Genomic DNA, 27,649 nt, shown 5'->3' with positions numbered 1-27,649 from the left:
GCAGCATTTCTTTGTAAATATTGTGAAACATTACAGGTCATGCAGTGATGTAACATTTTGAATAATGTTGCACAGATGTTTAAGATATTAAAAACATGTTCACTCTTACTTGAATAATGTTGTTTTGTAATAAATTATTGATGCTCCTATTACGGTTTATTTGCACGGTTTAGTTTTATACTATAAAAAGTTTATTAATAATCCAGAAAAACTCAGATGTGGGAACATGTTTGTTGTTGCACACTGCCCTCTAGTGGGCAGAAATGTGTCCTGCAATGGCTTGAAACTGGAGAATTCAATGATAAAAGGAACATACGACTAGATGGAAATAAAAAGCAGTAAAAATATTGAAAACATTAATTTTAAATCACATTTTCATTCCAGGTTTATTTTTAAGTATTAAAAACGAGGAAACGTGGGTTAAGGTGACAATTTTCTGTTATTTCTACATGTTGTGAAACGACCATATCTAGTAAAAATCCAGTTCTTGTGCCTCAATGTGATCACGTGATGATTAAACTCAAACTCTGTAATGGTTTCCACAGTTAAAATGTAAAATATTCGCAGATTTGCATTTTAAAAACACTTTTAAAAAAAGTGTTTATTTAAATGATTTTATAAATTCATTTCAGTTTTGTTTAAATTTACTTTGAACTGGTAAAATGATCATTTTAGCCAAGTGTGTGTAACATTAGGTTGGTTTCACATGTCCAGCATAGTGGTCATATAGTTATTATTATTATTAATTCATGTTGAATTTATAAAAGGAATAAGGTTATGTAGAATTAGGATAAGAACAGCATAAAAATATCAAATATATGCTCAAATACTCACCATGTTTTATAGGAATGTCTGTTTTGTAAAAAAAAAAAAACTAAAATTAAGAATCAAGAATATTTTTATTTATTAAAATGTTGTTTTATGGAAGGAAAACGTGGTTTTGAAGTAGTTAAGGAAGGTTTTAAAAAAAAATAAAAATAAAAATGAAGTAAAGGTTCAGCGATCGGCGTGACCGTGCGGGTGAAACACGTGCGTCGCGGCGCTGATGCTGCGCACAGACACGCGCCGCGGCACCAGGCGGGAGCGCGCCCTCATTACCGGTGAGGACGATGCGGCTGTCAGTGCGTATCCTCCCATGACTCTTCCTCTGCAGTCCACGCAGCAGCGCTCAGTGTCCCCGCACCACCACGCCAACGTGCGGTACAGCAGCAGCAGCAGGAGGAGAAGGAACGCAGCCCGCGGTGTGAGCTCCTCTGCGGGTTTTGGCCATGGCGCAGAGCAGGAAACTCCTGCATAGTGGGTTTGCATAAAGGACGCTTTGCGCACTGGATGAAGCTGGAAGCTCAACCTGCGTGGAAACTGGGAATCCTGGTGTCTTGATCCAAGGAGAAACGATTTCCCAGTTAATTAGCCTATAATTATAAACAGATTTGGACGCAGGATAACCATCAGCACCCTCCTGGCTGGTTCCTCACCCTTTTTTCCCCCCACCTCTTCGTTTATTATTTGTTTGTTGTAGCATTTCTATGTTGTAAACAGCGCAGAGAGCAGCCATGGTGGATGCAGCGGAGTGCGGGGTGAGAGTCATGTGCCGCTTCAGGCCCCTGAACGAGGCCGAAATCACCAGAGGAGACAAGTACATCCCCAAATTCAAGGACGAGGACACCGTGGTCATAACGGCAAGTCTGTCTGCTTGTTGTCAAGCTGATGCTGCTGGTCTCTGTGGAGGAAAAGTCTCCACAGGCAGGATGCCAACTGCGCCATCAGCCAGAAGATTTGTGTTTTTATTACAGTAGGAATATGAAAAGCTTGCAGACTTATTGTCCAGACAGTAAACCAGCACGTTAAAGGTTTAAAGGTGGACTATGTAAGATTTTCAATATTTAAAAAAAAAAAAAAAAAAAAAAAATTAACTAAAAAATAACTACAATCATAATTACATAGTTTTTTTTTTTTGTTTTTTTTAAACATGTAGGTTCCAGTCTGTCCATATTTGATGTGTTATTAAATTACAAGTTTAATTAATGACAAAGACCCTTCTTAAATATTTGCCTACCAGTAAAAAAAAAAAAAAAAAAAAAGTGCTTTTTGTCATTTGTCATTAATTAAACTTGTAATTTAATAACACATTAGATATGGACAGACTGGAACCTACATGTTAAAAAAAAACTTTCTAATTATGATTGTAGTTATTTTATTAGTTAATTTATTTTGAAAATATTGAAAATCTTACATACTCCACCTTTAAAGATATATTTACCACAGCAAGACCAGAAACAGACCAGATATGTACACAATTTAAAACCATTTAAAACTTAAATACTGAGACAAGTAGTAAAATAATTACATGAAATGTAAATGTCATATCATTTAATAGTTTTAAAAAAAAGTGTTTAGATTATGATTTAGGGGAGCAGACTTACAAGAGCTTTGAGGGGTTGTTTATGCTGCCTCATCATTATAAAAATGCTAACAGAGACAGAAAAACCCTCATACAGTACATGAAAGTACTTGGCGTTAAATTAAATACATTACATGTGGGCTGATTTGTGTCTGCACTGCCCGGCCTGGGATTTGCTTCTGCTTGGTTGTTTTCTGCTTCTTTAGTTTCCCAGAAGAGCAAAGATAACCTAAATGTGTGGTCGATTGTTTAGACGATTAACATGCAGCTGCCTTTTTTAAGCACAAACATCTGGCTTTAACAGTGTTACCAAACTATTTTATGTCAGCTAAATCTAAATTTTGTTAAAAAATTTTGTTTTATTTTTGTCCTTGTTGACTTTGAGTTGAAGTTTGTTTATTTATGCAAACAGATCATTTATTTCCTTCTTTAATAATCACCAAATTACTCTGTTATATGTCATTTATTCAAAAACAAATCCTTGAAAAAGCAAACTCCTGCCAGTCAGGCTTGTAACCAGATTAGAAAATGTGTCCCACAGAGAGAAAAACATGCAGATCAGTCACCTTATCCACACTGTTGCATTATTTCTCCTCTTCCAGACAAACGGCCTCGTGTCGTCTAACTGCTGTAGCACACACAGATACTGTTTGTGTCAGTAGTTCCTCTGCTTTATTCTTGCTGCTCGGAGGCCGCAAATTGCTGCTGCAGCTGCCTACAAGTGCTGAGCGCTGGCTTTTACTGGAATGAGGATTTTCCCCTGACAGAACGACTTCAGGGTTGAACTGGGCGCGAGAGGAAAGATGGATGAGCTGACTGAGAGCACTGAAAGAACAAATTTCCTCTATTTATCTTTACTAAACGAGGCTGGATGACAGTTTACGGTTTTGTCTCTACACACAATGAAACCTATGCTTGCAGCATGCAGTCGTGTTTAATAAATGCTGCATATTATTACTATTAAATTAAAGCCAGGATGCTTCTGTTGGTGTCCTGGAAATCCACACATCCTGGATTTAATACTGTTTTAACTGCTTAATTGCTAAAATAATGAATTGTAAAATTTGACCTTCCTCCAAATTAATGTGCTGTTATTACATGTTTTTAAGTTGGAGTTAAATCACAATAAATCACTTATAGATATTTTTTAGAAATACTGAATTGAAGCTTTGGGGTTGATATTTCATCATTGCTGCGTTTGTCTTCATCAAGCCATAAATATTAGGACAGATGAAAACATTTGATGAAACGAATCTGCTACTTTTAGGCATAATATCCATTTAAAAGTGGATTAATTTCTGTCTAGACCACCAGCACACTGTTCAGGAGAGTTAAACTGGTAATGCCACCGTTGCATGTCGTAGGATGTTTTGTGATGTAAACATAAGAAAGATGGACGGAGCCTCCGGCGGTTAAAAGTGAAGCCTATGCGAAGTGCTTAAAACTGCAGTTCCCCCTTCATCCACTAGGGGCTCCAAAACAGAGCAAATCCCCATAGACTCCCATGTTAAAAAGACCAACTTCACGGCAGAAATAAACATGTTTACAGCCTGGTTCAAAAATCCATTTTACGTTTAATAGGTCAGGTTTACCTTCATGATAACTGTGGGGGGAGTGAATTTTTTTCTAACTTGCCCGTTTAAAAGTAATTTAATCTCGAAGTTTGGCATGTTTAGGGGGGCGTGTCCTTTTGATTGACAGGTACCCAGTCTCCCGCTTCAAGTCAGAAGAACGTAGAGCAAGCGCGATTTTTAGCCGGTTAACAACGTGACTTAGCTTTAGCCCGCTTACCTCCGTTAGCTGGTTAGCTCCTGTTATCTCGTGGTTAGCTTGGTTAGCTCTTAGCTACAGAAAACTCGGAGTTTGCTGATGTCAATCATCCACCATGACGCTCACGACCCCCCTCTCAGCTCCACCTCTTTGCCCATATTTGTATTTTCCGAGCAAGACAACACACATGCCCCTTCCAAGATGGCGCTAGTAGGAACCGCCTACCGAACTTTCAATTCAGCTCTTCAGAAACCTACGGGTGACGTCACGGAGGCTCCGCCCATCTTTTATATACAATGGACGTAAGACATGTTTTTTAAACCACCTCTCAACATTGAATAAAATTGCCCTTTAAAGCACTTTTACATACAATAAATACTGAAATAAAAACAGAAAACAAACAAAACAAAGCATGTCCTTACAGGATCATTCTGCCAGCTGTTTTAACACTTAAAAGCAAGGCAACTTTATTTATAAAGCCTATCTAAAAACAGAAAACTGTTGGCCAACGAGCTGCACAAAAATACACAACATCATCTGTACAGCGAAACACAAATAAAAGTGAACAACAGAATGGAAAACAACGTAAACTACTGCGCATCAGGAAAGGCTTTAGACTAAAAGTGTGTATGACATGTAAAACATCTTGTTTGAACCTTTAGTTTGTCGCTGATGTTTGATGCTGTTTCTGCTGGAACAGGGTAAACCGTACGCGTTCGACCGTGTGCTGCCTCCAAACACGTCGCAGGAGCAGGTGTACGACCAGTGTGCCAAACAGATAGTTAAAGGTGAGTGATATCTGCTCACAGATTTAAAACTTTGCTTTATCTTGTTTTATCTTCAGCAATCATGGGGTGGAAAAGACTTTTTACTGGATTTGCTGGTCATTAGCAGTAGGCCTACCAGTAGCAGCCGTCCTTTGAGTGATGATTTGTTTCTTATTCAGTTTTATTCCCTTCATCCTGTTAAAATTACAACAGAAAGCCTTTGAGTTATATTTTAAGTTATTAAGAAATGACTGAGTTATCTTCTATGTCTTTCTGGGATTCCAGATGTGTTGGGCGGTTACAATGGGACCATATTCGCTTATGGACAGACGTCGTCTGGAAAGACACACACCATGGAGGTATGAGATTATTCAGCATCCATATTATAAGTCTAAATCCAAATCCTTTTGTCAATATGAACAGAGATTTTTCTTTTTTTTTTTTATACTCTAAACTTTAATCATTGGAAGGATTAAAGATTGAGTATAACACACTGATGCTGGTTTATACTTGAACTATGACAAAGCGACTGAAGTCCGTTTCTGGGGCTTTTACAGACTGAATGAAACGTACATTTCTTCAGTTACACTAGAAGCAGATTTTCATTTCATTTGTCATCAGTGTGAATGATTTGATCTGGTAGACTAATCCACAAAGACAGAAACTCAACATCTCCCTCTGACCTCTGCCATCAAGTTTCACTTCTTTGTTTGACTTCAGATAATCATTAAATTCATCCTCAGTTGCCTTAAAAAGTCGCTGTTGTTTGAGATTTGGAAACAGAGGATGGAAACCTCTTTGCGTGATGTGTTCAGGGCAAACTCCACAACCCCCAGCTGATGGGAATCATCCCTCGCATCGCTCACGACATCTTCGACCACATCTACTCCATGGATGAGAACCTTGAGTTTCACATCAAGGTAAATAAATAATGACGTTGTCTGCTGGATCTTTGCAATGATTCCATTGGTTTTATTTGTTGTAATAATGTTTATAGGCAACAAATAAACATGTTGGGGATTCAGTTTTATTTCTAAATGGAGGTGAATTTGTAAGGAAGTTGTACTTGTGGGATGAGCAGCAGAGTTGGGTTTGTGGGTTGTGCCTATGGAAACCAGAGCACATCTTCTCCCACAAAGGAGGTGCCAGGATGTTGCAGCGGTGAGAGGCTCTTCCACATGACACCAAGGCGCCTGTTTGCTGAAGTAATTCATTGTTTAATTGTCAACGTGTCATCCAGAACAATAAATAACACCAAACAAGAGTTAGCAGCAGATGCAACCCACGTTCACAACTCTGCTGCTCGTCCCACATTTTTATTTTCTTCACTAATTTGGCTTCATTTAAACGGGACATAAACACTTTCCAAAGGTTTAAACGTGCCTTACTTTTGTGTTAAGTTTAGCCTTAATATTTATGTTTCCTTCTTCTTTAAAAAAAATGTTATAATTAATTTGTAATTTCATAAAAAGCCATTTTCAATGATCTCTAATTGAGTTGTTTATTTATTTTTTTTTTTTACAAACTTTTTTATATGTTAAATTAGATTTTTCTTCTGATTTGTGACCAAACAAAAACCTCCTGAATTGTACCCCCACATGTAAATGCATCTACAAGGGAGAGTGACTCTTGTTGTTTTTATTGTGTTTTTAATGAGATTTTAACCTATGTCTGTCTGATCAATTATTTATTTATTATTTATTATTTATTTTGAAAACACTCTTGTGAGAAGTGGAAGAGTGAGTGTTTTTAGTGTTTTATTGAGTCACCAGACAATTTGAATTTCCCTTTTAGGGATGAATAAAGTCCTATCTATCTATCTATCTATCTATCTATCTATCTATCTATTTATCTATCTATCTATCTATCTATCTATCTATCTATCTATCTATCTATCTATCTATCTATCTATCTATCTATCTATCTATCTATCTATCTATCTATCTGTCTCTCTAGCTTTCTATCTATCTCTCTAGCTTTCTATATCTATATCTATCTGTCTGTCTATCTATCTAATAAATAAAATGTGTTTATTTGTTTGTATTTTTCTCTATTTACGAGTATTGATCGGCATCATGGCAGCAGAAAAATGGTTTGATGCGCTGAAAATATTTGAGAAAAACACAAAAACTGTAATATGTAAAGTGACGTTCTCTCTGTGCAGGTTTCATATTTTGAAATCTATTTGGACAAGATCAGAGACCTGCTGGACGGTAAGTCAGGATGTTTCCTTCTACGTGATGTTTTCCTGAACGACACTTTGTGAAACCAGCATGTCTGTTTTTATTCTGTCCCAAGTGTCCAAGACGAACCTCGCTGTGCACGAAGACAAAAACAGAGTCCCCTACGTTAAGGTTGGTAATCTGCAGGATGCTGTGGGTGATAACGGCTAAAAAAGCCTACGCAGCTCAGCTGGTATTTGATAGAAACATAAGTGATTGCTTGCAAAGAGAAGCAGGAGAAGAGTTTTACGTTTAATCCATCCTTATTCCTGAGCGGGACCCTTTGCTGACTGGAAAGCAGCAGCAGAGAAGATCACATGGAAAGTGTATTAATGTGACTTCATTGTGGTTTTTGACAGATTATAGGATCAGTTTCAGCGATGGAAATATCCCAGTGTTTCAGATCAAATGAAGAAGCATTTATTTATCACACTGGATGTATCCGATTAAGCATCGTTCTTTCACTTTGTTCACACTTCAGGCAAAAGTTTCACAAGTTCAACTTTTTTGCATTTATGTTACTCAAACCTGATATTTTATGACTAAACACGAATCTGATTTTTACGTCATTGAAGTGAGGAAGACGTGACAAATCCACACCAGAGGAGGCAGGACGTGTAAACAGCGTCTTGTGTGGGACATTACGTCGTTTTCTGTACATGCAGGTCAATTCAGCGCCGTAGACTCTTCACATTGGAGCCTGATGGGCGTCCAACTTAAATAATACGAACAGCAACTCAAAAAAAAATTGATTTCAGCAAATAATCGGACTTAGAGTGTAAACATAGCTTTTGTTGCCATGGAAATGTAGATTTTTAAGCTGGGCCAGCTGCACAAATAACCATAAGTGTCCTCTTAAATGTGGCATTAAAGTGACAATCTTTTTCTAAGATCACAGTCTTTTAATACAGTTCATTCACTTTGGATCATTTTAACGACATTTTAGAGTTTCATTGGAGGAAAAAAAAAGTACGGTCTCCGTGGTGACAGTTGTTTCTTCTTTCATTATGAGGCTCTACCAGCTGATCTCATTTTCCACTTTGTGTAAATGTTACAACACGAGAACACCGTAGGAACAGACCGGGAGGGTTAATGGAAAAAGACTTTATTAAACAAGGGTTGATTGGTGCTATTCATATTTTTCACCTCTCTCAGGTTCTTTAATTTGGCTTCTTGAAGCTTCTAAAAGAAGGTGATTTTATCTACATTAAAAATATAAATGAGATGACACCACCTCTGTAGTTTGATCCATTTAGTTGAAATTGCTTTCCAGCTGTAATGCAAAGTTTTAAAACCTATAAAGAATTTACTCCCATGATAACATGATACTTTTTTTTTTTTTTAATCTCAAATGTAATATTTCTGGATAAGGCTCCCTGATAGCATCCAGAGGAGCCTGAAGTGGAGGATTTCCTAACCAGAGTGACTTAAAATAATAAAAACACACTTGTAGGTCAGAGTTGTACGGCCACTTATTGCCAGTTTCCATTTAAGTATTTAGTAAAACATTTTATTCTCCAGTAGAGCTTCAGCTCAAGTAAAGCTTTTAATTGTTTTATTACACATGAAGCGGAGAAAGAAAAATAAAAGATCAAGATGTGACATGAAAGATACAGACATGAAATAACTCCAGTAAATGGAGTATAAAGAAGCAGACTGCAGTGGACTGCTCAATGCTCAATGGTTTCCCTCAGGGTTCTGCCAGAGCACAACATCTGGCAGGACGGAGACAACAGTGTGGCAGGGAACTCCTGCAGCCTCCATCCAGATACACCTGACTCCTGATTGGTCGATGCAGCTGAGGCTCCGCCCACCTGCAGCAGAAAGTCAATAAGATGGAAACAAGATGCCCGGTCAGCTGCATCACAACAGCAGCACGTAAACAGAGAGAAACTGCTATTGACACATCCTAAACCGTCTCTAAAGCTTAATAATCGCTGTTTTAAGTGTTAGCAACATAAAGACCGGCGAAACCCCAAAATATGACCTCCTACGGGAAGTTGAAGAGATCAGTATAAAAACAGAAAATTACTTACAATGTCAAGAAGATGTATACGCCATCACTGCAAAAACTCAGCCTTAAAAAACAAGAAAAAAATACACAAAAATTAGGTAAATGTTGCTCAAAATAAGATAAATTATCTGCCAACAGAACAGGAAAATGTGGCTTGTCAAGACTTCCCAAAACAAGTAAAAAAAACTCTTAAAACAAGACGAATTCTCTGGCATAAAAACTAAGAATTATCTTACCTTTAAAAAAAATTTAAAAAAAAAAAAAAAAAAAAAAGCATATGTGTACTCAATTTAAGATTTTTAATCTTACTTAGATTTCAGTTTTTGCAGCGATTAAGTTTCAAACTCCTGATGGTGAAAGTTTCCATTTAGGCCACTTTTACACTGTTGTTGGCATTTTTTTCATACAAATATTTAAATATTTATGACAGATGGCTTAAAAAAAACTAAATAAAATACTAAAATACTTTATTAAAATGTGCCTCAGGGCTGCACTGAGCGTTTTGTGTCCAGTCCAGAGGAGGTGATGGATGTCATTGATGAGGGCAAAGCCAACCGGCACGTAGCGGTGACTAGTAAGTATCCATATGTGTTCTCTTGTACATTAATTGCACCTTTTTTTTGTTTCTTTCTTTGGATGAACGATAGCTGTAGTGAAGTAACGAGGGTGTTTGTTATTTACCAGACATGAATGAGCACAGCTCTCGCAGTCACAGCATCTTCCTCATCAACATCAAGCAGGAAAACATGGAGACGGAGAAGAAACTGTCTGGGAAACTCTACCTGGTGGACCTGGCTGGCAGCGAGAAGGTTGGTCTGAAAGGTTTAGTTTATGGCTTTGGAAGCAGCTGAGCATTGTGATTTATTTAATCTGTGAGTCGTTTTTTGTTTGTTTTATCAGGTCAGCAAAACTGGAGCAGAGGGAGCGGTGCTAGACGAGGCGAAGAACATCAACAAATCTCTGTCAGCGCTGGGGAATGTCATCTCAGCTCTGGCTGAAGGAACGGTGAGCTGCACATGCTTTTGTCTACTCGCATGTCAGCACGCACGGGCTGAAATGTTGGAGAAGTGATGGCAGGGATGCTTATTTTTCAGAAAACTCACGTGCCATACCGGGACAGCAAGATGACTCGGATCCTGCAGGATTCTCTGGGAGGAAACTGTCGCACCACCATCATCATCTGCTGCTCGCCGTCCGTCTACAACGAGGCCGAGACGAAGTCCACGCTGATGTTTGGACAGAGGTACCTTTGAACACATACATGATACTTTCTGTCCTGGTTTTGACTGAAATGTCCTCACTTCTTTTATTTTTTTTATTATTAGATGAAAACTGCATCCTCACAAAGGAAGGAGTGTGATGAACAGCTTTGATCTGTCATCCAGCTAAGAGAAAATACATCTTCTGGTATTTCTCTGCTCAGTAAATAAGAAAGAGAAATGAAAAGCGAGGGATTTCAGGCCAACCTTTGCCTGCATAACGACAGTGCTAGCAACGTATCTGTAACAACCACAGACTGTAAAAGAAAGATAGACGGAGCCTCCGGCGGTTAAAAGTGAAGCCTATGTGAAGTGCATAAAACTGCAGTTCCCCTTTCATCCACTAGGGGCTGCAAAACAGAGCAAATCTCCAGAGACTCCCATGTTAAAAAGGCCAACTTCACAGCAGAAATAAACATGTTTACAGACTGGTTAAAAAGTCCATTTTAGGTTTAATAGGTCAGTTTTACCTTTATGACAACTGTGGGGGGGAGTGAATTTTTTTCCAACTCGCTCGTTTAAAAGTAATTTAATCTCAAAGTTTGGCATATTTAGGGACGCGTCCTTTTGATTGACAGGTATCCGATCTCCCGCTTCAAGTAAGAAGAACATAGAACAACTGTGGTTTTTAGCCGGTTAACAACGTGACTTAGCTTTAGCCTGCTCACCTCCGTTAGCTGGTTAGCTCCTGTGATCTCGGTTAGCTCGGTTAGCTTTTAGCTACAGAAAGCTCGGAGTTCGCTCGATGTCAATCATCCACCATGACGCTCACAGCCTCCCTCTCAGCTCCACCTCTTTGCCCATATTTGTATTTTCCGGGTGGGAAGACACCCATGCCTCTGCCAAGATGGCGATGGTAGGAACCGCCCACCAAGCTTCAGTTCAGCTCTTCAGAAACCTATGGGTGACGTCACGGAGGCTCCGCCCATCTCTTTATATACAGTCTATGGTAACAACACATCATGATCTGTGATATCTGTGCTGCAGTCGTATGAATGGGCAGAACAGGTGGGATCAGCAGTTCAGAGGGATTTGAGAGATCAGGTTATTTAATTAATTGCAGTCCAAACATTTTCCTCCTCTCATTGGCTACTTTATTAGATCTGCCTTACCAGCACCAGGTTGGATTCTCTTTCGCCTTAAAAACTGCCTTCATTCTTCATGTCATAGATGCAACAAGGTGATGGAAACATTTCTCAGAGAGTTGGCTTCATATTGACATGAAGCATCCCACAGTTGCTGCAGATCCAGAGTGAGAATCTCCCGTTCCGCAACATTGCAAAGCGACTCTGTTGCATGTAGATCTGGTGTAGATCGGTGAACTTATCATCATGTTGTGACATGATGAATTATTCTGCTGGAAGGAACCACAGAAGACGCTACACTGAGCTCATAAAGGAATGGACACAGTCAGAAACCATACTCAGGTAGACTGTGGTGGTTAAACCATGTAATATAAATATTAATGACATCATTACACCACCAGCAGACTGAACCATTGACATAAAGCAGGATGGAGCCATGTTTGTTTTGTTCTATCTACCAATTTCTGATCCAATTGGTAAATGTGGTGCTGAAATGGAGACTCATCAGACCAGCAACGTTTCTCCATCTTCTGTTGTCCAGTTCTGGTGAGTCTGTGTGAATTGTAGCCTCAGTTTCCTGTTCTTGGCTGGTAGGAGTGGCGTTAGGTGTGGTCATCTGCTGGTTCCAACTCTAGAGATGGTTGTGTGTGAAAATCCCAGTAATCAGCAGTTTTTGACGTCCTCAAACCAAGAACAATGGCACATTAAACGTCTGTCTTCCTCACAATGATGCTCGACTTCAGCAGGTTGTCTTGACTATGTCTATATTACTAAATGCAGTGGTTTGCTGCCATGTGATTGGCTGATTAGATATTTGCATGAAGAAACTGTTAAATAATTATGAGTGTGAATATTTCAGTGTTTCCATCCATCACTATTGAATTAAAGAAAGTGCTTTGTGTTTATTAACATAATTGCATAAGTAGGATAAAACTGTGACTCTGAAGGCAGGGGGGTCCAGCTTGGGCACAGTCCTGCAGGTTTTCATTGCATCCTGACTCGAATGAATGAGTCATTTTCTTCATAGGCTGTTGGTTCTTTTGAGTCAAGTGAGTTGAAGCAGGGATACCTTGAAAACCTGCAGGACTGTGATCCTGGAAGACCAAAGTGGTGGAACATAACAGCAGAGAGGTGACGTCTAACCCTTTAAGGTGCTGATTTACCATTTAGTAGAGGTAAATTTACAGTGACTTTGATGAGTTTCTTTATATAATTGTAGAAACGAACCTGCCTGAGCATCTCTACCAACTGGTTTTATTAACTTCTTTTTTGTTTTTAACATCTTAACCATTTGATGAAAACATTTATTCAGTTTATTCTTGTCCAAAACAAACAGAAAAACACGGAGAAATATATATTTTTGGCCTTTTTTTAGTGTGAAAGTTAAAGGGTTAAAGCTCTGGTACTGCTACTGGTTTTAATCAAATGCAGAGTGTGTTTCTGCTTTGTGGATCAGTATTTAAAGTTGTTTTAGAGGGTAAATATGTGCCTGTTAGGACTCTGAATGACGTAAGTCCTGCAGACTAACAAGCAGATGGCTCAGAGTTTCCCACTGTGCCACTGGGTTCAGTACTATTTATAGAGCCTCACTGTGCTGGCGTCTTGTTTAGTCACTTAGTCCATAATTTCTTTTGTGGGTTCTTTAATGTTTACATTTTCCAGATTGTATGACGCATTTATCAATGGTGCTTGAGTTCAAAGTATTTTTCACAGGAACATTTGGATAATCATGGAGCCAAACATTGTTTTAAAGGGAAAAATCGAATATCTAAATCTGTCTTTACTGTTCAACTAACTTTTCACATGAAGGCAGAGACGACCAGAGAATGATTAATGTGATGGAAATACAGCATTGCAGAAGGTTTTTTCTCTGCTTATGCACAGCAGACAGGAAAGTGAAAGTAACATATTGGCTTTATCTTCATATTTAATTATCTTAATCCACTTACATGTGTAATGAGCTCTGGTGCTGGAAGCTGTCATTTAAACAGATGAAGTTTAACCAGATACAGGAAGCTGGTGGGCTGCTTGCAAACAAACACGTTTCCTGTCTGCGATTGTTAAGAGCCAAGACCATCAAGAACACGGTGTCCGTCAACCTGGAGCTGACGGCCGAGGAGTGGAAGAAGAAATATGAAAAGGAGAAGGACAAGAACAAGAACCTGAAGAACACCATCCAGAAGCTGGAGGCTGAGCTGAACCGCTGGAGGAACGGTGAGATGAAACAGCTTAGACTCCCCCATTTGGTGGTTAGTTGGTCCAGAATCCCCCATTTACACCCGCCAAGGTCATATTGTACCACTTTCACCACTTCATGCAGATTGTTCCTTCAGTTTACAGCCAAAGTAAAGTATAGTAGGAGCAGTTCCTGGAGAACTGAGTCATTTCAGCTCAGAGCTTGTTGTTTACCACGAGGAAGACTTTGTCTGATCAACCAGAGTTACAGATGACAGAAGAAGCGTTGCATCTGTTTCTGAATAAAAGTAAGCTCATAATATCAGACAGGAATGCAAAATAAAGCAGCACTCTCAGAGAAAAGACCGTCTTTTATTTTTTTATTACAATTAGATCAAATTAGATCAAATCACATTGGTGGGAGGATAGAAAGAAAAGTCACTCTGGATGATAAAAACGTGACTTTGTTTCAGTCACAAAAGACTTTTGAACTAAACTGTCTAAAGAGAAATCTGACTTTTGGAGGAACAATCAAAAAAAATGTCAGAAAAATATTTATGTTTATTGGTGTGTGTAAAGCTGCTAACCAATCAGAAGAGAGCTGCATTGTCACAGAGGAGGTTTCCAGGTCCCGTTGAATGAAATCCATCATGGTGATGTTCTCTGGGACTGGAAAAGATCCCTAGCCTGCTGGGAATTGCCATCATATTAAGTCCAGTGCTGCACTGCATCATGTTGAACCCACACAGATGCACGATGAGCCGAGGATGCCTCGGCAAAGGAGCCGCCAGCTCAGCAGGAATTTAAAATAGACCGGATCAATAGTGTCTCCCAGTTTCATAAAGAAGCAGAAAACCAAGAGAGGATGAGCAACAAACCAGTACAAAAAGTCTCAACAAGGAATTCTAGATGTAAGAACTGAGACATGACTCCAGCGTCTAACACCTGGAACTGGGTCCACTGTGCAACAGTCACATGACAATGAGAGGGTCATCACCCTGCTTTTTCTGAACCTACATTTCACTAGACTGCAGTCTCCTTCACAACATCCTCGCCCTTTCCTCCATCTCTGTTGCATAGTAACCGCTGAAACCCCGCCTCTTACTCTATGAGGCTATTGTGGGTTTTTCATGTTGAATTCCCCTGAGGGAGCTGATAACATCCCCCCCATTCTCAACATCAAATCAGCGAAGCTGCAGCCTCCTAATCCTGGGCTTCATATATGTAAATGTCTACACACACACACACACACACACGTTATGCTGATGCAGTGTTTCTGGCATGAGAAGCAACTCTCCAGTTCTTCACTCAGTTTTCTTCCTCATCTTTTCATTTTTTCTTCACTGTAATCCCAGTTGAACCAGGCCTCTATTAGAAAAGACAGTGATCACTTAAACCGCTTTGAAGCTGCACATGATGTGTGTTTTATAACACCGAACTGTTTTATAGATTCACTAAGTGCTTATTTGAAAAATAAACGAGTGATAGATCTACACGATGAGTGTGTTTTACAGGGGAGAACGTTCCTGAGGAGGAGCAGCTGAACTCTAAGGATCAGAGGAGCGTCGAGCCGTACGACAACACTCCCATCATCGACAACCTGCTGCCGGCTGGAGGAGGGGTCTCCGTGTCCGGCGAAGAGAGGAGTAAATACGAGGAGGACATCAGTAACCTGTACAAACAGCTGGATGACAAGGTGAGGCTGAGGAGGATGCTGTTGCGCATGTTTGCCTTCCTCTAAATATGGGAACCAAGTAGCTTAATTCAATGTAGAAAACTCTCTTTTACTTCATCATCAGGGTTGTCCCACAGCTAGAAGTATGATGGGGTCTCATGTTGGCGGCTGGCTCCATGTTGAGACGCCTGGCACAGTCTGATACCTTTGTTCTTCAACACACTCTCAGAGTAATTAAACACTTATATGCTGCCGTATAAAGTCTTTTTTTTTTTTTTTTTTTGGTCAGCACCTGCGATAGCTTGCTGGCATCATCTGTTGTCATGGCAACGGAGAGGATGGTGCACAGTCTGACAAGGCAACCAAAACACGCCTGTTCCTTGGCTTTAGCTTCAATAATACTCATTTCTAAGAACCAAAAACGTAATTTTATGTGTGTGACAGGCAGAAAAGGGAAGATATGACACAAGTTTGTGTGTGCAGTGTGAGAGGATCAGAACTTTGAGATTTTTGGAGATGATTTTTGGTTTAACCAGCCAGTGACCTCCAGCAGTAACCAGTCCAAAGTAGACATGTCAAGGATCTCTAAAGGAAAGGTAACAGGAAAGTCTCTAATGTAATCGTAGTGGGAAACACAGGAGATGAACGTGGATGGAAGAAACATTCAGAGACGACTAAAGTCAGCTTCTAATTTGTGATTTACATAAAGGGCAATTCCACTGCTTTTGTGTGTAACTTTTAACTGCATTAGACCAGGGTCTTATCATAACACCAAGACTTAAGATGTTCAAATGTGCACAAAAGTATTCTTCCAAGCATGTAGATTAATTAACACAATTTTCGTGAAACCTTTATTCAAGTTGTAAAAATGCAGATAAGGCTCTTATTGTGTAACTGTTTGGCATCTCGACTAAATCAGACCAGGTCCTGTTTAGGATTATTGTGTACTTTAGCCACTTACAGACCTGTCTTCATACTAGTATAAATAGCTTTTTTAAATCTGCAGCCTGGAGTGGGGTCTGGCTACAGACCTCCATTATGGGCACTTTTTCGTTGCTCTACTCTCCACACTCACCAAAAGTCCTCAATACCACCAGAAAAAGACACTAGACTTATTAATGTTCGATTGGTCTATAAATAGACTCACTGAAGGGTCTGAAACATGGCTAAATGTAATGCCATAGCGGCGGTACCGTGTGCATCAGTGTAATTGGTGAACCAGTTAATTGTGTTTTGACAAAGATTCTGCGATTAAATGCATTAAATTTTTTATGTGTTAATTTTTCTGTAATTAAATAATTGTAATTAACGTGTTGAAGTCCCTCACCGAGTTTATATTATGTCATAGTCGCACGGTGGGAATTCTCATGAAAACTCTGCATTATTTTCCTTTATATGCACACGTAGTTCGGCAAGTTAAATCACTGTTATATCACTCCGTTGCAGGCGTCACCATAGCAACGCATTAGTCAACTGGTTCAGATCAGCTGGCTTTGACAATGATTGTTTAGCATAAAAAGTACATCAATGCTAACGTAAAATAGTCCCTATTCTTCAGCATATTTAGCAAGTTTCTTAAAAGATAAAAAATAAACATTTGTAAAAAAAAAAAAAAATGCGTAAGAAGATTAAACAACTTAAATCTGTGCATTACACTGTTTAATGCACCGTGTAAACTGTGTAATGCACGGATCCAAGTTTAATATTTATGTTTTTACTAACAATAGGACAGTTATAGCTTCTTATTTTTTGTTTTTGTTTTCCTTTGTTTGGTTTAAGTTACCATGGTGACATTCTGCTTATTGCTGTTTAGTTTTTATTGTATTTAACATTACAGAAGTATCAAACTGTCACCCAAATAAAAAAAAAGGACTTTAACACATTATAACGTTATTTTTTATTTCAAGAATGTGAAACTTAACACATAATGTTGTGGCAACGTAACTTAAACAAAATAGAACCTGTTCTGGCCACTCTTGCAGGACGTGAGGTTTCGTGACAAAAACAAAACAAACGGATACAAAAATGATCTCTGTTTATTTTACAAGCAATAAAAAAGAAAAACTTACATGTTGCGTCCACAAAACTACTGCAACTACTTTAACAAACAAAATATAAACAAAAATATTTTCCTCTATTTACGGTCAGAAAACTGTAGCTCCTCATCCTGCTCCATTTACAAAACCACTGAACATGCGCACTCCGCAGAGGACTCTTTCTTCATGGTCCGAATGCAGGACGTTAAAAGGAGCCTAAAATAGTAAATTTAACGATAACATATAAAGACAAAAACATTATTAAAACTATACAAAACCTTGCAAAATTTTCCACAGCAGGATAAATAATACATTACATATAACAATAAAATATTGTTCGATTATAATGTTATGTACAAAAACATATAAAATACACATGACTTTTACATGGCTCTAACACATAATGTTATTTCTTATTCTAAGAACATGAAACTTAGCACATTATAACGTGATGTTTTATTGTAAGAATGTGAAACTTAACACATTATAGCGCGATGTTTTATTGAAAGAACGTGAAACTTAACAGATTATAACACAATGTTTTATTGGAAGAACGTGAAACTTAACACATTAAAACGTGATGTTTTATTGGAAGAACGTGAAACTTAACACATTAAAACGTGATGTTTTATTGAAAGAACGTGAAACTTAACACATTATAACGTGATATTTATTGTGAGAAAGTGAAACTTAACACATTATAACGCAATGTTTTATTGTGAGAACGTGAAACTTAACACATTAAAACGTGATGTTTTATTGGAAGAACGTGAAACTTAACACATTAAAACGTGATGTTTTATTGGAAGAACGTGAAACTTAACACATTATAACGTGATGTTTATTGTGAGAACGTGAAACTTAACACATTATAACGCAATGTTTTATTGTGAGAACGTGAAACTTAACACATTATAACGTGATGTTTATTGTGAGAACGTGAAACTTAACACATTATACCGTGATGTTTTATTGGAAGAACGTGAAACTTAACACATTATAACGTGATGTTTTATTGTGAGAACGTGAAACTTAACACATTATACCGTGATGTTTTATTGGAAGAACGTGAAACTTAACACATTATACCGTGATGTTTTATTGGAAGAACGTGAAACTTAACACATTATAACGTGATGTTTTATTGTGAGAACGTGAAACTTAACACATTATAACGTGATGTTTTATTGTAAGAACGTGAAACTTAACACATTATAATGTGATGTTTATTGTGAGAACGTGAAACTTAACACATTATACCGTGATGTTTTATTGGAAGAACGTGAAACTTAACACATTATAACGTGATGTTTTATTGTGAGAACGTGAAACTTAACACATTATAACGTGATGTTTTATTGTAAGAACGTGAAACTTAACACATTATAATGTGATGTTTATTGTGAGAACGTGAAACTTAACACATTATAACGTGATGTTTTATTGGAAGAACGTGAAACTTAACACATTATAACGTGATGTTTTATTGTGAGAACGTGAAACTTAACACATTATAACGTGATGTTTTATTGGAAGAACGTGAAACTTAACACATTATAACGTGATGTTTTATTGTGAGAACGTGAAACTTAACACATTATACCGTGATGTTTTATTGGAAGAACGTGAAACTTAACACATTATAATGTGATGTTTATTGTGAGAACGTGAAACTTAACACATTATAACGTGATGTTTTATTGGAAGAACGTGAAACTTAACACATTATAACGCGATGTTTTATTGTGAGAACGTGAAACTTAACACATTATAACGTGATGTTTTATTGGAAGAACGTGAAACTTAACACATTATAACGTGATGTTTATTGTGAGAACATGAAACTTAACATATTATAACGTGATGTTTTATTGGAAGAACGTGAAACTTAACACATTATAACGTGATGTTTATTGTGAGAACGTGAAACTTAACACATTATAACGTGATGTTTATTGTAACAACGTGAAACTTAACACATTATAACGTGATGTTTAATTGTAAGAACGTGAAACTTAACACATTATAACGTGATGTTTATTGTGAGAACGTGAAACTTAACACATTATAACGTGATGTTTATTGTGAGAACGTGAAACTTAACACATTATAACGTGATGTTTATTGTAACAACGTGAAACTTAACACATTATAACGTGATGTTTAATTGTAAGAACGTGAAACTTAACACATTATAACGTGATGTTTAATTGTAAGAACGTGAAACTTAACACAACGCAATGTTTTATTGGAAGAACGTGAAACTTAACACATTATAACGCAATGTTTTATTGTAAGAACGTGAAACTTAACACATTATAACGCAATGTTTTATTGTAAGAACGTGAAACTTAACACATTATAACATGATGTTTTATTGAAAGAAAGTGAAACTTAACACATTATAACGTGATGTTTTATTGTAAGAAAGTGAAACTTAGTACATTATAACGTGATGCTGACATTCACCTGATAACTACAGATCTTTATAACAAAATTTGTTTGAAAAGTTTGATTTAGGCTTTCATAGAGACTGCATAATGACAATATTGTGGCTGCAACTCAAAATAAAGTAGAAACATTACAGGGTTGCCATGCTTGTGTAAAAAATCTAAATATAAAATACTACAAAGCTCAAGCTTAAAATTTAATCACAGCTGAATCTCTGGGGAAACCTCATGTCCTTTAAGACCTGGTTGAATTTAATTGAAGCTTAAAAACTGTTACTGTGTTTTTGCATCTACTGAGCACTTTGGTTAAATGTCAGACATCCTCTGCTGGATATGAATCTGCCATTTCAGTTCAATTCAATTCAGCTTTATTTATACAGTGCCACTTCACGACTTTGTCATCTCAGGGCACTTTACAGACACATCCGTTTAAGCTAATTCATCATAAACAGCTAGGACAGAAACCAACAGATTGCAGGGAATCTTGTCTTCCATCCAATCCCCCATCCTGAGCATGAATGAAGTGACAGTGAAAAGGAAAACTTCTTTTTAACAGGAAGACAAAACCTCCAGCAGAACCGGCTGAGAGAGGTCAGCCATATGCCTCGACTGGTTGAGGTGGAGAGGACAGGAAAGATAAACCAACACACACCGCAGCCTTTATACAAGAAGACCTGCAAAAAGAGGAGAAATATCTTAATCATGTCAAATATTTATACATGAGGAAAAGGAGCAGAGAAATGAAAAGGAAGTGCATCATGGGACGTCCCCAAGACTGCATAACTAATGGATGGCTGGACCACTCCTAACCATTAGAGCATAATGTGGAGAGTTGGGCTCCGTTCATGCAGACTCCAACTCAGGAGATGCTCATCCTCTAACTATAAGACTTGTTAAAAATGAAGGTTTTCAGCTCGATCTTAAAGGTAGAGAGGAGGTCTGCCTCCTCAACCCATGGTGGGAGCTGGATCCATAAGAGAGGAGCCTGATAGCTGGAGGCTCTTCCTCCCATCGTACTCATTACAATGATCTTATCTTTACAAAAGCAAAACCTGCTGAGCTGACTGCATGTCTGGGACTTTCAGGGATGACATGTTGAACTAGACAATTATTTGCTTTGTTGAACAAACATTTGTGCATCAGATAATCTATACGGTTGTTTTTAAAGCAAAACTTACAGTGAATTTAAATTGGAGTGAAAATGTGGTCAGACTGTGATTAGCATGAGTTGTAGCTTTTAGCATGTTCCTTTTATGATAAAACTCTGATTTGTTCCTTCAAATCTGGAAGACTGTTGTTGCTATTTCTGTGTTTATTCTGTTTCTACAGGATGATGAAATCAACCAGCACAGCCAGCTTGCAGAGAAACTTAAGGAGCAGATGATGGACCAGGAAGAGGTTAGCCTCCCACTTCTTTTCTTAAGTTAGTTCAGATTGAGTTATTATGCAGATTTTTTCTCCCTGTCTGCTCTTGAACATGGTCAAACTGTGGTTACAGCTGCTTGCTTCGACGCGGCGTGACTATGAGAAGATAAAGGAGGAGCTGTGCCGCCTGCAGACGGAGAACGAGCTGGCGAAGGAGGAGGTGAAGGAGGTGCTGCAGGCCCTGGAGGAGCTGGCTGTCAACTACGACCAGAAGAGCCAAGAGGTGGAGGAGCGAGATCAGGCCAACCTGCAGCTGACCGAGGAGCTGCAGCACAAGACGGTGAGTTGAGGTCTCCAAAGCCTTTCTGAAATAAAGTTCTATAAGATAAGATTCCTCTTTAAGGATATTTCATGCAGGTTTATTCACTACCAGCAGAAATGCATCCTGATATTTCATGCAGGATGCATTTCATATAAAAATGAAGTTTATTGTGCTTCTGGTCCTAAAATGCGCTAAAAGATGGATGTTTATTGTGTGTGTTCGAGGCAGGCGCTGCTGTCGGTGGTGCAGCGAGACCTGAGTCAGCTGCAGGAGCTGAACGGCATACAGAGGAAGCGTGCTGCCGAGGTCCTCAACCTGCTGCTGCGTGACCTCAGCGACATCGGTGCCATCATTGGCACCGGCGACATCAAGACCGCCGCAGTGAGCACAAAGCACTTGTGATTTCTTCTCATTCGTCGAGTAAGATCTTTCTAACCTTCTCATCCCGAACCGTCAGTCCTCAGAGGTGAAGGGGAACGGCTCGGCAGTGGAGGAGGAGTTCACCATCGCTCGTCTCTACATCAGCAAGATGAAGTCTGAGGTTAAGTCTCTGGTGAATCGCAGCAAGCAGCTGGAGAGCACCCAGGCAGACGCCAGCCGCAAGATCCAGGCCAATGAGAAGGAGCTGGCGTCCTGTCAGCTGCTCATCTCCCAGGTAACCATCTTCCAAAGGATCTTATTTGTTCTTGACATTATCTGAGACTAAACTACATGATATGTTATGTGAGCAGCATCAGGCCAAGATTAAGACTCTGACGGACTACATGCAGAACATGGAGCAGAAGAAGAGGCAGCTGGAGGAGAGTCAGGACGCTCTGACCGAAGAGCTCGCCAAGCTGCAGGCTCACGGTTGTTAAACACACACACACACATACAAACCCTGCAGAACTCCATAAACTGATGCAACATATGCATGCTGAGCCGTTAGAGATAAACGCAGGTTCACCATCAGCAGCTGGTTTTCTCTGTGTGTTTCTCATAGTTTAGTTACTATGACTCTAAAGTTGGCTTGAATGTGTATGTATATATATATATATATATATATATATGTATATATATATATATATATATATATATATATATATATATATATATACATATATATATATATATATATATATATATATATATATACACATACATACATATATATATATATATATATATATATATATATATATATATATATATATATATATATATATATATATATATATATATATATATATATACATATATATATATATATATATATATATATATATGTATATATATATATATATATATATATATATATATATATATATATGTATATATATATATGTATATATATATATATATATATATATATATATATATATATATATATATATATATGTATATATATATATGTATATATATATATATATATATATATATATATATATATATATATATATATATATATATATATATATATATATATGTATATATATATATATATATATACATAGGTATGTATATATATATATATATATATATATATATATATATATATATATATATATATATATATATATATATATATATATATATATGTAGGTTGTTCTTTTTGTTGTTCTTTTTTTTTCTTTGATTTTTTTTCTTTTTTAGGTTTTTTTTATCCCTCTCTCTTTATCTCTTTCTGTCTTTCTGCTGTCCTCTCCGATCCAGCAGTGCAAACTCTACAATGCAAACAATAACGCAAAATAAACAGAAATAAAATAAAATTTCAGAAAGTCAAGGGGATCATTATATCTATAAAGCTTCCCTTGACAAAGTAAATTTGCTCAGCAGAACACAGCAGTCAGACTGCTGGCCTAAATGCTGGACAAGACACTTAAAAAAAAAAAAAAAAGATAAACAGGAAACATTTTGTGCCGATGGAGCTTTGAAGTGGTGCAACTGGTGATTGTAAAACGTATGAATTAATTTGTCGCCAGAGAAAAGGCATGAGGTGTCGGGAGACGAGAAGGAGGACATCAACGGGCTGGATGATGACGTCAAGGTGAAAAATCTCAAACTAAAAGTAGGAAACCTTTCCTTTTTGGTATTTCAGCCATGTTGCGTCTGTAATGTATATTCATGTGTCTGTCTTCAGAAAACGCTGGAGGAGCAGCTGGAGAGCCACAGGGAGGCTCACCAGAAGCAGCTCAGTCGCCTCAGAGACGAGATCGAAGACAAGCACAGGATGCTGGATGAGCTCACAGAGTGAGGAAACAAACACAGATAGAAATCTGAGACATAAATCCTGAGCTCAGACCAGGTGCAGCATGTACAGTTGTATGAATAGTGATGAAATCCTGTCTTTCCTCTGGGCTTCCACCAGCCATACATTCACTTTAAATGGTTTCTTGAACGTCTGTAAATCTTCAAAGAGGAGGAGTTGATGAGAAACAGGTCAGAGGACATGCACAAGTCCAGCTTCAAAGTCAGCTTTCACCTTTCAAAGCTGACAGCGACACCTCAAAGGTTTCCTGACAGGCGCCATTTATTCACACTTCATCCACATCCAGGGGAAATATACATCGACGTGATCATTATTCATGTTTTAATGCAGAAATGTTTCTCCAGTCTAAACCAGGGACTTTTACTGGAGCAGGAGAGACTCATGTCGGACTACGACAAACTGAAGGCAGAGGAGCAGGAGAAAGATGCAAAGCTGCAGAAGCTCACGTAGGAAACATCTACATCTTACTGCTGCTGAGCTGGTTTCATTCATCTGTTTCATTAAATGATGTTTGTTTTCCGTCTCCAGGCTGCAGAATGAACAAAGGGAGCAGGCCAAAGAAGACCTGAAGGGTCTGGAGGAGACTGTGGTGAGTTTTAGGAAGTATGGCAGCGAGAAAGGCTCAGACTTTTACCATCCAGGCCTGTTAAAGCATTTCTTCTTAGGAATAACGCTGGCAGTGACACAGAAATGTCCAATATTATTGGCATACCGGTGTTATCAGCATATTGATTGATTTGATTTAAAAAAAAAAAATTCTGAATTTCCCCTCTGGGATGAATAAAGTATCTTTGATTTGATTTAATTTGATACTGATAGTATCGGCCGATATGCAATATCAGAAATCATCTATCAGTTTTTAAAAAAAAACTTTTTTAATGACATAACTTACAAAAAAAAATGCACATATTACATATCAAACTCTTCAGGTAGGTGTCCTTTAACTTAAAATGGCAAAATATAAAAGATATCATTCATAGTTTTCCAGATATTTTTGCTTGTTTGACACAACTTACTCTAAAAATATCAGTATCGGTTGATATCAGTATTGGAAATTAAGAGCTAGACAGAATCGGTATATCAGATATCAGCGAAAAAGCCAACAGTAAACATCTCTACATTAACACAAAATTAAATATGAGCTACCCACCTCCCTTCATCTGGATTTGACTGATGTGTAAAAACATCTGTCCTCACTCTTCAGTCAAAAAAAAAAGTTTGTATATATTTTCATTTCCCTGCCTGCCTTACCTTATTTGTAAACTAGATGTAAAATAGCTGTATTTCTAATTTTATATTATGATTCAGTGTTTTTATTCACCTTATCACCAAAACAAGCTCCTAGTCTGTGAATTGTTCAGAGACAATGGCAATAAAAGTTTTTCCTCATTCTGATTTTCTGCTTCTTCAAGGCCAAGGAGCTGCAGACTCTCCACAACCTGCGCAGACTCTTCATTCAAGACCTCACCACTCGAGTCAAGAAGGTACGTCTGTGAATAGAAACAAATGTTCATTCTGCTTCGTCGCTTTCTGAACCCGTGTTGTGTTTTAAGAGCACTGAGCTTGACTGTGAAGAAGGGCTCGGCAACGTCGCCCAGAAGCAGAAGATCTCCTTCCTGGAGAACAACTTGGAGCAGCTCACCAAAGTCCACAAACAGGTAAAGTTAACCTGCACCTAGCTGTGTAAACATGGTGACGAGACGATAAGAGGCCATGAGGTCCTACGTTTCTCTTCCCGCATCCCGCAGCTCGTCCGTGACAACGCAGACCTTCGCTGTGAGCTGCCCAAGCTGGAAAAGCGTCTTCGAGCCACGGCGGAGCGAGTCAAAGCTCTGGAGAACGCCTTGAAGGAGGCCAAGGAGAGCGCCATGAGGGACCGCAAGCGCTACCAGCAGGAGGTGGATCGTATCAAAGAGGCCGTCCGCGCCAAGAAAATGGCCAGGAGGGGATACTCAGCACAGATAGGTGAGTTTTTCTGATGTAGGTGTGTTTTTATCTGCTCTGATGGATGAACAGAGTCATCCTAACAAGGAAGAAGTTCAATAAATCCAGTCCATCTGATCGATATGCTTTTATATTTGTTGAATGACTCATGATATCTCCCGCCTCAGCAAAGCCCATCAGGCCGGGACACCATCCGCTGTCGTCGCCCATCTGCACCTCCGTCAGAGCCGGCGTCTACTCGCACAACTAAGACCGCAACGTGAACTAACTCTGTGAGTCCTGCAGATCTTCTGTCCATGCACATGCAGGAGAAAAACTCCTTTTATAAGCAAAACCTGCAGAAAAAAACTTGCATAATGTGTTTATGTCTCATTAAAACCATGTTTTGTGTCTGCAGACCATAACCAACTCGCTGCATGCCCACTGACTCACCTGGACCCACAAGCCCCGCCCCTCCTTACAGAGGACTTCACAACAGACCGTCATTCTCAGCGAAGCGACACATATCCACCGTGTAAATAATGATAAAACCAACGTTTTTTTATTTTGTTTACATCGGCAACCTCATTTCCAACACTGTAAATCTGATGATCTGTGATTCTCCTGATGTTCGTAGTTCTGCGACAAAAGCTAACGAATGAGCTCCTGAGTCTCCTCCTGAAAACCTTTATTAACTAAGACTTGCATTGAAGTGAAAGCAGGTGACGTCCATGTTTAGAAGGAAAGCCATTAATCGTTTACACACATAGTTCAGATATTAAAAATAGCAAAAAGCAGCCCTATATGGTTTGTATTTTATCTTCCACTGCCCTGAGTTGCATCTGTTCAGTCTACAGGATACGATCATGAAAAACAAGCACTATGAGGCATTCAGAACTGTGTCCAGGTTCATTATTTTAGTGATTCTGGGTGTTGAGAGTGAGATATGTAGCCCCTGAGGGACGCTGACCAGCCAATCAGATGCTCCTTAGACTACATGAGTAGAGCTACAGGTCTCTTTTTAAAATGAAATACTTTTAGGATCCGTAGGATATCAGGATTTGCGGCTTAGGATCAGAAAAACGTCTCCTTGCCAAAGTACAAAATAATGTTTAAGTTTTATCCCCTCTGACAGGGTAATAAAAAATCCAGACTTCTACATTTTGTGCCATTTAAATATATTTAAAACTAAATGCATTTGCTTTATTTTTCATCAGACTGTGAAGATTTCCCTCCTTTAAACACAGATTGTAATCAGTGGAACTCCAGATATCAGATGTCTGTGCTGCTGTCCTTTATGCTGCCAGATGAGCATGTTTTTGAGTGTACAGTATTAACTTTTTGGGGACTAACAGACCTTTAAAATGACGAGTAAGTGAATGTAAGTGCATGGACTACAGCTTGTATGTTCGGCATGCTCAGGGAGCAGGTTTGCTGACATGATGCCTCATTATGATGTACATTTTGAGTTTCTTTGTTGCTTGTTTTGGTTGTTAGTCATGCTAATAAAGTTATTTAACCTTTTATTTTTTTGTCAAGCATATTAAAACCCAACCTTTCAGGCATCTTGTAACTTATTTTCTTTTAGATCATCAGAGACAGATAAAAGTGAAATAAGGAAATTTGAGAAGCTCCGCCTACTAGTGCTTGTGACCTACTGAAGACATCATTTAGCCTTTATATAATGAAAAAACAGTAAGAGCTGTAATCATGCAGATAAGACAAACTTAAATACAAGTTGGAATTAATCTAGAAAAGACATCTGCATTGGAATAATCAGGAAATAAAAACCAGGGTTCCTTAATCCTTGTTCGTTGTCCTGCAGGTTTTCCGCTGCAGCACACCTCAACTAGTTAAAAACTCCAACTTTAAAGTTAAATTATAATCATGTTTTACAATCCAGGCACGGACATGAGAAAATGTTTTCTAAAAGTCTC

General features: G+C 38.3%; 1 protein-coding gene across 1 annotated transcript; it reads left to right on the top strand.

The window, feature by feature from the left end:
- Nucleotides 1-1,553: 1,553 nt before the first annotated feature.
- Nucleotides 1,554-26,374, top strand: LOC306774011 (kinesin heavy chain-like; the record flags this gene model as incomplete). The annotated part of the gene is given in 27 exon segments (XM_079263979.1): nt 1,554-1,676; nt 1,678-1,683; nt 4,872-4,959; nt 5,224-5,297; nt 5,754-5,858; nt 7,103-7,151; nt 7,237-7,292; nt 9,661-9,748; nt 9,859-9,983; nt 10,075-10,179; nt 10,269-10,417; nt 13,584-13,732; nt 15,208-15,389; nt 21,184-21,252; nt 21,353-21,559; nt 21,770-21,922; nt 22,014-22,196; nt 22,273-22,390; nt 23,503-23,567; nt 23,661-23,770; nt 24,134-24,235; nt 24,318-24,378; nt 25,202-25,273; nt 25,343-25,447; nt 25,538-25,754; nt 25,901-26,005; nt 26,131-26,374. Coding segments are annotated over 26 exon segments (2,844 nt in total). The 3' UTR covers nt 25,984-26,005; nt 26,131-26,374.
- Between the last annotated feature and the right edge of the window lie 1,275 nt (nt 26,375-27,649).

Source organism: Telmatherina bonti (genome assembly GCF_933228915.1).
Source record: "Telmatherina bonti genome assembly, chromosome: 24".
NCBI lineage: Eukaryota > Metazoa > Chordata > Actinopteri > Atheriniformes > Telmatherinidae > Telmatherina > Telmatherina bonti.
The sequence above is the reverse complement of the archived record's forward strand: the minus strand, read 5'-3'. Positions and strand labels throughout refer to the sequence as shown.